The sequence below is a fragment of the Molothrus aeneus genome, chromosome 2 (assembly GCF_037042795.1).
Source record: "Molothrus aeneus isolate 106 chromosome 2, BPBGC_Maene_1.0, whole genome shotgun sequence".
Classification (NCBI taxonomy): domain Eukaryota; kingdom Metazoa; phylum Chordata; class Aves; order Passeriformes; family Icteridae; genus Molothrus; species Molothrus aeneus.
Genome location: NC_089647.1, coordinates 92,183,425 through 92,199,191, shown reverse-complemented (window position 1 = coordinate 92,199,191; position 15,767 = coordinate 92,183,425). Strand labels below are relative to the sequence as shown.

At 39.2% G+C, this 15,767-nt stretch overlaps 1 protein-coding gene across 3 annotated transcripts in view; it reads left to right on the top strand.

Moving 5' to 3' along the window:
* The window catches only part of ARHGEF7 (Rho guanine nucleotide exchange factor 7), a 116,505-nt gene that overhangs the window by 36,431 nt on the left and 64,307 nt on the right, over positions 1-15,767 (top strand). For all 3 annotated transcript variants that reach the window (XM_066545312.1, XM_066545311.1, XM_066545313.1), the window contains exons 3-5: positions 9,784-9,868; positions 12,304-12,434; positions 14,861-15,062. In XM_066545312.1, the coding sequence (XP_066401409.1) occupies positions 9,784-9,868; positions 12,304-12,434; positions 14,861-15,062 (418 nt within the window). The remainder of the gene's footprint in view (positions 1-9,783; positions 9,869-12,303; positions 12,435-14,860; positions 15,063-15,767) is intronic.

Below are 15,767 nucleotides of genomic sequence, written 5' to 3'. Positions count from 1 at the left end.
TGTTATCTTTATTCCCCTCTCCCACTTTTTTTTACCTGTGTTTAATCATACTTAGTCAAATTCTGACTGTTACCAGAATATCAATTCCCCCTCAGTCTTTTTTCTTTGGCTACTAGTACATACTTAATGTTAAGAATTTTCCTGTTTCTTTTGTTAACATGTTTATTTTAAAAAAGTATGTGTGCACACAGCAAAAAGAGACTCCCCAGCTGATAAGCAGTGGGGGGAAATAAGCACACTTGAGGTCAGTGGGTCTGTGCTTCTGGCTCGTGCTCCGTCCGTAGTTCATTCTACATTGATGCTGAATCCCTGCATCATCTGATCACTTGGCTGCACACATTTGTTCCAGATGAAATGTGAGCATGTGATGGCATTTAAACTGTGGTTGAAGCACGTGGTAGTGTAGTAAAACAGCCAGCAGGCTATTTTAGGAGGGAGATGATAACCTCATGTAGTAGAAAATCTTTTGCAAAAAGATGCCTCCTTTCACCCACCTCCAGCTCTTGCTCTGGGCATGCCTGTAAAAACCCTGTCTCTGAACACTACTGTTCTGAGTCAAGTCTGCCTCAGCAATCCTACTGTGTGCCTGTGGTACTTGGACTTGCAAATGGAGATTTGGATTGCAGGTAACAATCCCTATTTTGGAAATAATAGGCTTTCCTAGGGTTTTTTTTCCCTCTCAAAATTTTTCATTATATAAATTAAGCTTTTTTGCTTCATTGTATAGGCCTCTCTTCATCTCTCCATACATATGAAACTAAGCTGATACTTCAGAAATTAGTTGAGACATGTTGGCAGAACATGCATCTAGACAGAAGGCATCTGAAATCAGTTATGGCAAGCCATCCTTCCTGTGTTTTTAGGTAAGAGTATGGAGATGTTCACAGTTTAGCTGATGTGTACTTTTTTTATTTTAGAAAATAAATCTACAATTCAAGTATGCCAGAAGTAGACTCTCCCTTCGTAACATTTGAAACCTAGTTGAAAATTTGCTGAATATATCAACTTCCTCTTTCCTAGGAACTGGTTTAATCTGAGCCTTAAAATATTTATTGTGTCACTACTCAGTTCAGCCATTGGGAAGGAGATGATTTCATTCTGAGTGCTTATGTTCATTAACTACTTCCAGACCCTGGCCAGGCCCTTTGGGCATCCTGTTTTGGTAGTCTTAATCACTGTCCTTGTTGCTCTTGTGTGATTTTGATTTCCACTGTGACTGACTGATCTATTTCAGGTCAGTTTTCCTTTTCAGTGCTTCTGATACTTTTAGTTAGCATGAAGCCTTGGTCAGGAGTTTGTGCCAGAGACCTTTTTTTAGATTGTTCTTTCATTAAGACTTTTTCCTAGCTTGTTTCTTTTTAACTTATTATTGAGGAAAAAAAAAGAAAAGTCAGGAAGAAATCGCAGATGTATAAAAATGATGATGCCATAAGGTATGTTTCTTCTCTCAAATGGGAACAGTTTACAGATTCTGTTGCAGTAACTTTACTTGAAAGTTGGACATTCATGTATTATGGAGGAGAAGGTGGGACACTGATCTGTGAGCTAGCACTAGTACTACAGGGCAGGATAATGTTGAATGAGGGTGGTGACAGGATGATTGCCCAACAGAGTCTGAAGTTGCAGGAGCTGTGGAATCGAGGAGTAGCTTCCCAAAATCATAACCTAATACTATGATTTAAAAAGCAGTGCAGCCACTCAAGGGATCAGCTACTCCCCTTACTTGCAGTTGTTCATGTCTAAGAGGGATTGTAGTCTTGGGAAGGTGATCAGTTTATAGTGTTACAGACATCACATGGACTTGGAAGACCAAAATCTGCCAGATTTTCTGGTTTTTTGCAATTTCAAATTATTGACAAATGTACTGAAATAGAGTACCAGCATCTGGCTTGCAGGCAGCCCTAAAACCTGACTTCATAGGCTTTCTTATGTGACATTGATCTTTAATGGACTATTCATACAAGAAGGCACTGGTTTCATGAAATAGATGTGTCTGCTCTCAGAATCAGCATCAGAGTCCTGGAGTAGCTGTTAGCTTTGTTCTTTGTGATGGATAGGGTTGGAGGAAGAGTAGTAAGACCTAGAAGCTGCTTTCCTTCTCTACAGTCTATTTCATTTGGGAAAATCCTTTACCTTGCTCATGTTATTTTCTCAAGAAAATATCTATTTAATATCTTATGTTTATAAGATGTACTGGCAGTGTCTGCCTTGTGCAGTTACTAGTGAAAATTAAGTTTCACCATTTTTATCACTGACTGCTTACTCTGCTTGATAGCAGAGCTGTCTGTATTTCCAAATGTATACTTGGTTTTTTTTTTTCCTCAATGCTGTGTGTCTTCTTACTGGGACACAGTATTCCCTTTGCATTTTGGCCTGCATTTCCACATCTGTGTTTCCTGATTTATTTTAGGAGACTAGCGTACATGGTTGTCTGTGAATACCAGTAAGAGATGGGTTTTGCTGGCTGAATAACCTGAATTTCTCAGGGTATGTTTCTGGCCAATTTTCCTGTTGAGGTGCCTCTCTTCATTGGCACTAGAAGGTGCTTATGCAATTGCTGTTTCAGCCAAGCATGTAGGTGTAACCTGTTACATTGGCAAGAACTGAGATGTCTCAGCTTCAGTGTCCCGATCAAATTTTCTTTGGTAATTTAATTCCAAGAACTTTTATTTTTGCCTGTAGTTCTAGAAGTGTGAGCTTCCTTAAGCCGTGTTACTCAATTGTGTATTAATACTGTGTGCTACTGAATGTCTTTATCTGTCAGCTGAGATTATCACTTTGTGATATCATCTATAAACCAAAACCTACAAAGCAATTTGAAAGTGTTTTAGGATGAAGATTGTAATAAATGTAGTTTTTGTTTTGCTGTGCAGGTAGAAATTTGGAATAGGCTTGTTCTTATGTTTTCTTACTTACAGAAGTGTAGGCAGTGCTAAGCTTTCTATTTATGCTTTTTAAATTACATCTTGTTTTGCTACTACTAGCAAAGTAGTTGGTGTTTATGCTCAAAAATACAAAATTCTATGACATCTTACAAAAGAATTCATTTGAGGATACTAACTTGCAGTGTTACATTCTAAAAAAAGATTTTGAAAGCTTAAGCAAGTGTACAGTTCATCTCCAAAAAGAAACAGCATTTCTTTGTGTTTCTTTTTTAGAAATGATATTTTTGCTTGTGTTGATGAAAAATAGGTTGTGTATGTGAGAAGTTGACTTCGAAGCACTTTCTTAGGTAAAATGTTGTTTAGTATTTGAAATTAATGCTCTGTAGAATCCTTAGTGCTTTGATGTGTCTGGGTTTGGGCAAAAATTCTTGGAGCTGGAAAGCTTTAGAATTCTAAACCAGGTTTTTTAACCTTTGTCCTCTTTGGATTTGTGTTTTAAGTGTGTATCTGGATGCATGCACACACAGATGTGCACACAGACACTACAAACTTCCACATACATTTTTACAGCTGGTTTTGCTTGTTTTTGTGGATATGTCTTAAAAGCATTACTAGTTGCAGGAATTAAAGCATTACTAGCTGCAGGAATTAAAGCTTTCTAGTTGATGTGGTGTTTTAATAGAGTTAGGTTTTTACTTTTGAGGAACAGGTTTGTATGAGCAGCAAAACTTATTCCAGACCATCTCTTAAGTTTTATTTATTCTTTACCACTGATGTTTCTCTTGTGAAATGTTACCAAATGGCAGAGAAATCATGTACTGCAGGTCTGTTCTTCCAGTTATTTTCCAACCTTTCCTTTTAGCTTACTCTTAATTTTTGAAAGAGAACTTATTTTTTTGTTAGCTTTCTTTTGTGCTATACAGTGCTACATTTGGGCAACAGTATGCTTCATAGAGATTTCCAGAACATTTGTAATCATCTCTTCTCCCCTCACCCCTTCCTTTCCTCTCAGTTGTCATAGTTCCCTGCTTTTCTTATCTCTCCTTTTACTGCTGCAGCTTTCAGATGATAATGCACAGCTCGAGCAGCAGCTGCTGCATAATAGCTGCAGCACTGCTTAGCGCTGACCTAATGTGAGAATAAATGAACAAATCTGTCATTTGCTTCTGGGCTTACCTACAGGATCTTTTATTCAGCTTGGGTTTATTAGATGTCATCACTGGAAGGTGAACTGTGGATGGCCTCCGTGGCATCCTCTTTTCAGCTGCTCCAAGGATTGTGGCCCAACAAAGAAAGGTGTTGGGATTCCCAGTGCTTTTTGCAATTACCTGTTTCTTAACATGACTTGCTTTTTTTCTCTACCACTTCTTTATTCATGCTGCCATGGCCAAGAGCACTGCAGTGAGTGCAGCAGGAGCAGGTGCAGTGACACGTTGTGGTGTCACACTGCGCTTTGTCAGGCCACTCTGCTCATTTCCTCTCATTTCCTCCGGCTGAGCGAGCCAATGTTCTCTTTCCTCAGCTTTTGGGGACCTGAGGCTGCAAAACTGAGCTGGAAAGTGTCCTGCTGCTTTAGTACACACAGCCCAGGGCTTCTTTTGGGGCTGGCTGGGGAGGTGAGCAGCAGCTGCCCTGTCTGTGCTGCCACATGCCTGGGCTGCTCCTCAGCTGCTGCAGCTGGTGATGCAGGACTGTAAAGAAAGCTGTCACCTGTTTTTGTCAGATGATTTAAGTGTTAATGCTCGCTGGGAATACTGTACCTGGGTATATTCAAGACAGTAGTTTAGCAAAGAAAAACCTTTCTATTTTACTCTATTTTACTCTTAACCAGAATATGAACTTTTCTTGCTATGACTGTTAGATGCAACTTTACTGATGCTCTGCTGGTTAAAGGATACAAGCAAGTTAAGGTTTGTAGAAGACATATTTGAAGAAAGTGTGTGTCAGAAGAAAGCTTGGCTGAACCACCCCCAATTTTTTTTTTTCTGTCTCCAGTTATCGACATTGCTTAATCAGGTGAAGTACCTTTTATTTTAAAAATACTGCCTCCTAACTGGATTCTGACTTTAAGGTCTAGAAGGGGGAAATAAAATAGTATGAAGGTTACATGAGGCCTTAAAACTGACTGATTTGAAGAAAAGGATCTTGCTGCAGGCTTACTGCTTGCTGTAGTCTGCTCTCAGATATATTTTCAACTTTATTTTCTCATTTCCTTTTTCTTTCATCAAGCTCTCTTGTAGTGTTTTTTTCTTTCAGTAGGTACTGGTTGTTGCAGGGACATGAGGGATAAGCATTGTTATGTTAGTTTTATTTCCTTATTGCTATTAGACAGAAACATTGAACAGAAGTCTCCATCCACTGGGGGTTAGTGGTTTAGATGACTTAGAATGATCCTAATAATACATTCAGGTAATTTTTAATGTTATGGAGTTCAAGTATATCCATGCAGAGTTTAATCTTGTTTAAAATCAGAGGGTAAATGTGGTAGTTGAACAGCCAGTATGTGAATGGAATGAATCTCTAAGGCATTTTGTTTGGTGTTGAAGAAATGTCAGTGATGGAAAAGTGAAAATGGCTGTGATGAAGAGTTTGAAATCTGACTTTATTAATAAACTTCATTAAAATTCCAAATGGAGAATGACCATCCCGTGTATATCTTGCTGTAGGGGTTTTGCTGCTGTTGCCACTTAACCACATTATGTAACATTTCATTAATGACCTGGAAGAGGTCATAGAATTGTTATCAATAAAGTATGGAGCCAGTTGGAATCTGGGGGCAGAAAATGCTTGTATAGTTGTGGGAAGCCAGGCTTGTGTGTTTGGAATTAGTGTGGTGTGTGGAAAGGGAAGCCAGGATCTGTGGGTGGGGGTAGGCAAGTAGCAGGCCCTGCCAGTCAGTGACCAAAAGTGCCAGAGTGCTCTAGGGTGTTATTGATAGTGCTGTTTGTAGGTCACTGCTGGCCTGATCTGCTCTGCCTTCAGAGCATGGTATCCACTGGGGGGTGTTGTGGTGCAGCCACACTCTCACTCTGCCCTGGTGGCGTGGGGCAGAGATGCAGAAGGGTACAGGTGAGAGGAAACTCCCCAGGTGAGGTGAAGGCAGTGTCATGGGTACAGCTGAAGCTGTGTATGCCAGCAAAGCAGAGCAAGGAGTGAATCCATTCCTTCCCATGAGCAGGCAGATGGATGTTCAGCCAGCTCCAGGAAAGCCAGGCTGCCTCACTCCTAGTGGTGACTTGGGAAGGCAAACACCATCGCTCTGAGCATCACCCCATTCTCCTCCTCTCATCTTAATGCTTATGTGCATGTGGGCAGTTCTGTGGTATTTAATAACAAAGGTGTAGTTAAATACTTTGTTCAAAAGATTTGGCTTAGCTTGGTCCTCATCTGATCTGATTTATGATGGTTTTATTTTGGTATTCCTTCTAATGTTTAATCTGACTCTTGGTGGAAAGTAAGGATTGAATGAACAAGAGGGTGAATTTTGTCACAGTAGAGTCTACAGAGTTATAAATTTTGTTTGCCTGGAAGTTGAGGACATATTGGAAATATTTTTTTCCATAAACCTTTGTTTAATGTCTATATATAGCTGTTTCATACTATTCAAAAGACAAATCTTAATATTTGCAAAGCAATACCTTTCTAAGTGTTTGTAGTTTTAGGTTTACAGAGCTGTAGGGATGTGCAGCTTTGAATTCATGTTGTGCTTCTGCTGTGATTAGAAAAGTGGGTTATGCCAGTATTATAGAAGTAATTTATGCAGACCTAATTATTTGGTAATATATTGTGTTATAAAAATAATTTGGCTTGATATTTGGATCTCAAAATCCAGCTTTGATTTTGCAATTGAAGAATTGGGAATGCTGAATGATGGAGGGGAGTTTGCTATCCAGTGTCACTGAATGAGAAGTTATTCTTCTTAACATCAAGATAAATTGTAAGAGTCAGTTCTACAGCTGATTTGTCCATAATTACCAGAATAAAGATTACAGGCCACATGCAAATCAGACTTCCCTTGAAAACCTGGAGTAGATTGTTTTCTCTGGCTACTTGATTTTCTTGCTCTGTCAAAATTTTCAGATATATTGTGAAATGAGCAAACCTCCACTAAGATGGGAGAAGGGTGTAAGTGGTTAGCAGGGTTTTTTCCCTTTTTTTTTTTTTTTTTTTTTTGTTTGGCGTTTTATTTTGGTGGGGTCTTTTGGATTATTTTGGGGTTTTTTTGTGGGTTTTGGTGGGTTTTTTAGTTTTGTTTTGTTATGGGCTGTGTATTTCCTTGGGTTTTGGTTTGGTTTTTTTTTAGTGTTTTTTTTTTTTTTGAGATAAGGGGTTTATAATCAAGAATTAGCCTTAAAATTTTAGAACACTTATGTTATTTCCCTCTCCTTTTACCTCTCTAGGTTAGTTATTTCTTGAACATTTGCTGTGTTAGGAGAAGACCCCTCTGGAGGGTGTCATGTCCTCCTCCCCCTTTATTGTAGGCTGCTGCTGAACGTACTGGCCATGATCTGCTGAGGGTGGCTTCCTGTCAGAACTGCTTCATGTAAAATCACAAGGAAGCAAATGTTTCTTGCATCCTCCCATTGTGCTGCTTCCTGTGAGCAGGCTGGATGCATGTCCTGGATACAGGTTTTTTATGGCACTCTACGTGTTGGGATGATCCAATCAAATTGTTCTTGGTACCCCCTATAGTCTGAGTGTAGCAGGAAACGGGGCTTCCTCTCAACCTTTTGTTCTCAAGTTAGCCTGACTGTGGAGAGCTCTTGGCTCTATCAGAATCCAGAATGAAGGTGAGATTAAAATGGGTTGTTTTAAGGTTTTGTGAGTTTAAGCTATAATTTGTAACCTTTTTTGAAATGTTCCCTTTCTTAGTCATTCTCTTTCTCCCTTGTTGTCCCTTTCTGATCCAGTTCTGGTTTCTGCATGAGCACCTGTCTTGTGTATTCAATTTTTTTAGGATCAGGGCTAGGCTTTTGTGATTCTGTTCACACTTCAAGTTTGTTTAAAAACTACTACAATAAGTGTGTAGCAATGATGGAAATTTCACACTCTTAATACTTTCTTGTTCCATAGCAGCTTAATTTTTTTCCCCAAATTGAGCAGTGGTTAAGCTGATCTCCAGCCTGACTTTATAAATTATGCTATTAATAAAACCTATCATGTCTGTTTGTTAAACCAGATTATTTTTTCTCCTTAATGTCTTTTTTGTGTACATAGTCTTTTACTATTCCTTGTGTTTGAGGAAAAGCCTTACAAAATTCACATCTAGGCAATTCCCTGGTGCCTCTCCTTACTCCTTACAGCTTCAAATAACTAAGAGAAGTATTTTAAAATTATCTGTAGTCCAGTGAAACTTGTTGAAGTAGTTATTTGACTTTATTTATGTGAGCAATAACTGCTCAGAGTATACTGTTGTGTGGCTCTGACTGCTTGATGCTGTGTGTGTTGTGTGGCATTGCTTTTCTGAGCTGTGTAAGTGCTACTCAAGCTTGAGGGATGTTGGCACCTGTACAGCCCAGCTAGAACTGCTGCTTTCTGGGACCAGAGATGATCCTCAGTCTGAGGGGGGAGAAATGAGCATGGTAGATACCTCAAATAATGTGGATGCATTGGGAGTTTTGTGTCATTTTGTATTTTTTTTTCTTTTTTAACTGACTAACACAGTCATTAAATGTTTCCTAAATCTGTTCTACCTTTTCTGTGATACTGCATCACCAGTCAGAACTGGTCTGGCAGCCCCTTCTGTGGTTACTTTCATAGCTTTTGTTAACACTTTTGCTTCTCTTGGGTTAAACTGGCCTTTCTTTGTTCCTTTCTCGCTTCTCCCCTGGGATTATGAGTTTTTCCTCTCCTGTCTGTGAAGGCTGTTTTCTGGGTAAGGACTTTCTGATAGTGTCTGTGGGATGGGTCTGTTGTCAGAAAAGTGAACTGGTTTTTGTTGACTTTTTAGATAAAAACTGCTTCATTGCAGAAAACTAAATATCTTTGTTTCCTAAATCAGTTGGAAGAACTGCAGCAGCTGTCTTTTATTGTCAGCTTTCTAGTCTTGTACAAAGGAGTACTGTGAGTTCTTTCAACCTATGCAGAATCTATTGCAAGAGCTATTTTCATGAGACTTTGGATGAGTGTTTCCATTACCTCAGGCAAATATGGGTTTGTGGGGTTTTTGCCTTTTTTGAAAAAATGTCCTCTTTTCCCCAAAAAAATCCAGATGTTTCATGTCATCACCCAGTGCTTGAAAGTTGCTGGAGTGTTTTCTGCAAGATAATTCAAGGTTTGGATTGCCTTACTGCAGTTAAAAAATATTTGAACTCTCCTTTCATCTGTCCTCTTCCCAAACCTCATCCTTGATCTAACCTGTCCAGCAATTTAATTCTTTTAAAATTCATTAATGTTCAGGAATGCTGTTTTCCTCTGTGTCTTGTAAAGAGATAGCACGTAGGTTGTAGTAATTATTTTCAAAGTACATTATGAAAAATCAGGTACAATGCCTGTGCACTGCCACAGAAAAAGAAGAGTATGCCAAGAGTAATAGTACATAGTAACTTTTTTGGCCAAAATATCTTAGGAAAACTTCTTCTGATACTTGTTTTATTCAGCATTCTTGTAACTTAAATGATACTCGATATATTTACTTTGTCAGTTCTTCAATTTTTATACAAATGCAGCTGTTGCTATATTATCTTTCCATTTAAAAGTGTCATAGTTTGTTGGGGGTTAAAATTTTTTTAAGGAGAAAAACCCCCCCCCCTGTTTTACTGGTTCATAACAACCACCAAAAGACTGATACTTTCAATACTTTCATCATGCAATAGCTTCTACAGTTGTGGTTTGTATGTACAAGCTTAAAGGCTTGTTTGTTAACTACTTAACTACTTGGTTTTTGGTTCTTTTTCAGACTTTTGATGCAAATGACCTGTATCAGGGACAGAATTTCAGCAAAGTTCTTAGCTCTCTTGTGGCTTTAAATAAGGTGACTGCAGGTAAGTAGACTGTTCTGTCTTGTGCTGGCTTACTGCTACTTTCACTTGCATCAGTGTATATTTATATCTGTGTTGTACCCATGATAAAGTGAACATATGCAGCATTTTAAACAAGCTTTTGTTGAAGTTCATGCTTTTAAAAATTTGCAGTGGCTCTGGGTCCTCTAGTCATGTCTTCTGCAGAAGGAAGCTTTGTGGTAGAGCTAAGGCTAAGCCTTTAAGCTGGAAAGCAATTTAGAAAAATTGTATTTTTCAGAAAGGCCTGTTTTTTAGGTTGCTTTTCTTTTTTTCCCTCCCAAGTTTGAACTACTAAAGTTGAATTTTGCTCCGTTCTGTCATTCTCCTATTTGAACAGCTTGGCAAGATTTTTGCCCTCCCCAGCCTACACTTCCCAGTGCTATCCTTTCTTGCCAATAACAAAAGGATATCCAATGTCTTTGATCCCCTAAGTCACATATTTCATTCATTTAGCAGCTAGAAGTCATGAACCACTCACCTTAAGTTCTTTGGTGGGAAGGGAGAGAGCTGTAGAACTAACAGACAGGTGAGAGGTGTCCATCTATCATTGTAGGGTGAGGCTGTGCTAAATTATGCCAGCTGGACCCTGGGACAGTCAGGAAATGTTGACATTGGCCCTTTTGGTTTCCTCCTGTTCCACCATCAGCAGCAAGTTTCAGTACTGGTCATCAGGTCAGAGTATGAGAGACAGTCCAAAATTGAGTCTAAAATCAAATATGTGTCAGTTTTTGTGCAAGGAAGAAAAGGTGATAGAAAAGTCAGTGATGCATAATGTTGCTTGATTTAATACTAATGAGATAAGTATCTTGTCACATTTATAATCTCTCATCTGTTTCATGGGAGAGTTTGTGGTTTGGTGGGTTATTTTTTTCCTTTCATTAGAAAGCATCCCTTAAAATTAAATTTTGCAACCAAATCTTAGTTTTAATGAATAGGTTTGGAGTAATACCCTTGACTTCTTTGAGGCTGTTTACACCAGTTGGAGATACTGCCTCTCATCTCAAGTGTAAGTGCAAATGCAAAGCGGTGCAGTACATCTTTAAATCTGCTGTAACTGGCCATTGCTGCCTTTGCTGTAAAAGTGAAGAAAAAGTGTGGCTCTTTTGTCCAGATGTCTGTGGATTAAGGCCTATGTCAAAGAGCCACAACTGCAGCTGGTTAGAAGGGACCTGGGCTGATCCCTTTCACGGTGGGGGCATGGGGTGGTGGTATGGAAACCAAAAATCAAAACCACACACAAGCCGTGGTGTTCCTAGGAGCAAGCATAAACCTTCTTGATCTTCTAAACAATTTTCATTAACTGGGTAATTGTGTAGCAGGCATTTTAGACTGTATCTCTCTGCTCTGCTATTGGAAGATGGATTTCAGATTCCCATGTGGATCTGCAAGAATTTCAGGCATACACAGATTCTTCAGAGATAGGCCTTCCTACAATATGAGGAATGTGAGGAAGGGGCATGATTGCAGATGAAGGACTTGTGTGGGTTTTCACTCCACTGAAGTATCAGTCTCTGGAGTGGTGGCATCAAGGAAGGAGGCTGCAGCCAGCCCTGAACCTGGCTCTTGGGAGCTGCTTTTGGTGCAGCCCCTGGCTGGCTGTGCCCCCCTTTTTGGCCAGCAGCATCTCATCCCAGGGATGTGTTAGCCCAGTGTCCAGGGCTGGGGCTGCCCTGGTGCCCCCAGCTGCCCCACTCCTGGCTAGGATGGTGTGATGAGCCCTGTTCTGCTGCTCCCTCAGTGCCTCCCAGCCCACAAGGGACCCCAGCAGCCCCTGATGGCACACAACCCTTTTAGGTGAACTTATCACATGGGTGTGCTTCTCAGAGGGGAGACAAATGGAAGAGGGGAAATGTTTTGGGAGGGTGTTGTTTACTTGAGACGCAGCATTTTCCTTTTTTCTATTCCTAGTCCTCCCTCCAAAGAAGAAAACATAGCTTAGTTGGCAAAAAAAAAAAAAAAAAAATGGGATGAGGCAAAGGAATGTAGGAAAAAAGACGGTGGAAGGAATGTTTTAATTGAGAAGGAGATGGGGGGCTGTGGGAAGAGCTAAGAAACAGATGTGGCTGGCTTCACTTCAAGCAAGTTTTATGCAGTTAAAATTCTTGGCTACTAGCTAAAATGATGCTGGCTAATTACCTTTAAATAGACTGGTAGTGAGTAGGAATAGAGAAATACAACCCTAACCCTTCTCTCTCTAAACAGGCCAAGTTGTTTTCTTGTCTGTGTGGGGAAGAAATTGTTGATGTCTCAGGATTTTAGGTTATTTATTGCTATCATTTTTTGAATCTTGAATTACTGAGTAACTGCAGATACATCAAATCTGCTTTAAGCATGTGAATTTTACAGAGATAAGCAGAAGTTCTAGATGCAGATTGTTAAAATTCTAATATTTAATTTTTTTCCCCACCCTCCTACAGACATAGGGCTGGGCAGTGACTCTGTATGTGCACGTCCCTCATCTCATCGGATAAAATCCTTTGATTCTTTGGGATCCCAGTCTTCACACAGTAGAACTTCAAAACTCTTTCAGGGACAGTATCGGAGTTTGGTAAGTTCTGTGTGAATGTAATATGCTGTGGTGTGGTATTTTTTTTTCCTCTTTCTTTTCCCCATTTCTTTTTTAATGAGTTTTTAAAGTAAATTATAGTGTAGCAAAGTAACTGTTTCTTCTCTTTCAGTTCTGTATTTTTAGCCTGTGAGTTTGTTTTGCAGCTTTTTATATGATGTTTCAAAATACATGCAGCTTTTTGTGAACTTCAAACTATTTTTTCCTCCTTTAGTGCTCCATGTTGTCTGCATAGACAGTATCTTCGTGGATTTGTGTTTTTCTTCTCAGTGTAAGGACTTGATTTTCCAAAGGCAAAAATCTCATTTTCTCTCAGAGTTTAGAAGTGATGATTGAATGTTTTTCAAACCTCTGTGAAGGTGATACTTCTAGTTTTGGCAGTAGTGGTAGTTGTTCCTGTTTTCTGTTATATTTCAAGGTTGATCCTTTAACTTGCCTTTGGGTAACTGAGTTGTGTGGGCCTTTGTTTTATAGTCCAGCTGAATTCAGGATTGCATACCTCATGGAAATTGTGATAAAATGTACTTTTAGTCACTGAAGGTTTGCAAGGAGGGTTCAGGTCCCTAATGAAAGCTGCTTTATCTGTAGCTTTATTAGGTGTGTAATGTATTTTATCAGCTAGCAGAGCCTGTGGAAGTTTTTGCCCAAGGCCACTAATTCAAGCTCCTGTTCTGCTGTTCACAGCCCACTCAGTTTGCAGATGTAGCAGTTGGTGGGACTGGCTGTTAGCTGGATCACTGAAGTGATCAGAGTTTTCAGTGTTTCTATCACTTGGGTGATCTGAGTTGCTCTGTGCAAAGTTAGAGGAGAGAGGTGCAAGAAGGAGGGAAAAAAAACTAGTGGCCAAACCCAGGAAATTCCTAGTTTGGTTTTGTTGGTGTAGATAATCTGTTTGGAACTGTTCCCACCAAGTTTGAACTCATTTCCTCTGCTGGAAAGCCATCCTGGCAGAGCGTAGGATTTGTAGTTGACCTCACTGTGCCGTGTTTCTGCTTATTTAGTGGCTTTTTACCATTTACTAAACCAAAACATTCTCTCTTGTTGAGCAGAGAGAATGAAAGCACATAATGTACCAGCAGAGGACTAAGGCAGAGGCACTTGAAAATGTGCCAATCTAATTGTCAAACACTGGGACTTGCACTGTCTTGGGACTTTCTGCACATTTTCAAAGCTGTGTTTGCCCTCATTTTCCTGTAGTTTCTCAGCTGCTAACTCTGATGAAAGTCATCTTGAGTTGTGATACAATAACATGATTGCTGGGGTTATGAATTAAGCTGACATGTAAGATCCTAGTGGCAACATGCAGTCTTTTCATTACCTCAGCTATATAGGCAACATGTAGGGGAAATTCTTGTACCTGGATAGCTGACTAGGACTGCTTACACAGTCATTTTCTCACTAAGCTGTGTTTTTAGCTGTACAGGTATTGATTCTTGGTTATCATAGAGGCAAACATGATTTGTAGTTCTCTCAGTTCCAGTGCAATGTTTTTAAAGTTGTCCAAGTATCGCACTTTTTCAGCATAAAGGTTTGCCCAAACTCTCATGAAATGCTTGAATGGTGCAGATACCCAAAATTGACATCCAAGGACAAAATGCTAAATTTCAAAATCATTAATCTGAAAGACTAATTAGTTACTTCAAAGAACATTGAGATGTTAGGACAGAGTGATAATCTGCCTTTGCACCCATGGTAGGGGATGAGCATACACACATACATAGTGTATATGGACAGCTGCAAGTCTGACTGCTGCAGGCTTCCAGCTTTGCTAGCCTTCAGAAAAATTATTTGGGAGTACTTAGTCAAGGTAAGTTGTGTAACTCTTTCATAGGTTTTGTGAAAGAACACTCCTTCTTTGGCAGGCTGTGGAGACTTGTACCTTCAGCTGTGGAATCCACTAACCTGATCTGTTACAGGAAAAAAGAAAAGGAAAAGGTTTTGTGCTGCAAAATCTTGATATATCTAAAATTAAATTAAACCCAACTCAGCTTCTCCCTCCTTGCAGCAGAGAGAATTTTAGGAAAATGCTCTCTAATGTAAGCCTTTGTTTCTTTGTAGTTGTCCAAGGCAGTTTCAATTTATGCTAGTTATAGAAAAATGTATATGTTTGCTTTTTTCTTTGTGAGAGCAATAATTACTCTCATTTTAGCTGTTAACCCTTTCTGATTTGGAGGGGTTGTAATAAGTAAAATAGATACTCCCATGACTGATAAAAATCTGTAGATTAAAAATTACAGAAATACTGGAAATGCTAAATTGCACCTTATAAAGGCTTTTGAGTAAAAATGTGTGGGGACTGTTATGTGTGGAGCAAAGGCTACTTCCGTTTTATAGACATTTCTGTTTTGCACATGGAAATATTGTTTAAGTCTCTAATGATCATTTTATTCTTTGTTTTCTCTTCCTAGGACATGACAGATAACGGCAACCATCAGTTGGTGGTGAGAGCCAAATTTAATTTTCAACAGACAAATGAAGATGAACTTTCTTTTTCAAAAGGTGATATTATTCATGTAACAAGAGTGGAAGAAGGAGGCTGGTGGGAAGGAACTTTGAATGGAAAAACAGGATGGTTTCCAAGTAACTACGTACGAGAAATTAAATCAAATGGTGAGTTTTGAAGGGGAGAGCATATTTGCAGAAATTCTTGCTTTGGGTAGAGGTTGATGGTTGGTTGATTCATTAAAACTTCTAATGCTTTTTGTTTAAGCTTGATTTTTATTTACTGAAGGTCATTCACAGCAATGATTAATGCTTGGGAACTTGCACTTCCCCACTCCAGCTCACTGTATAGAGTGGCTTCTGAATCAGCAGTAAGTGTGCAGAAAAGTCCCCTTTCTGTTTGCTTGTCTGTCATGTTTGGGCTGCTCTCACTTCCTTGGTCTAAATTCCTAGAATATGGGATTTTGACTCAGATGCTGACAGACTTTGAATTGGTGCTTTTGGTTTAAACAGTGAGAGATTTCCTACAAAAAACCAAAAAAATGAACAAGAAAGACCTCCAAACCTAACAAAAATTTACTCAGCGCATCCCATTACTTAGAAGTAAACAACTGCAGGAGGGAAACCCAATTCTATCAAAATCTTCTTTTGAAAGCTAATGTATTTGTGATTTTTCTTTTTCTTTCTTGTTCATGTGCCTTTAGCTTTTCTTCATACAGGCTTCATCTTTCCACTGAAGTTTTATTTTGAACTTTATACAATCAAAGTACCTTCTGTAAATGTCATCTGAATATCAGAAGTAACATTCCTTTTTAATCCACTAGGATATTGCTGTGGGTGACATAATTTCTCTGTCTCCTTTATTTCCTTTTT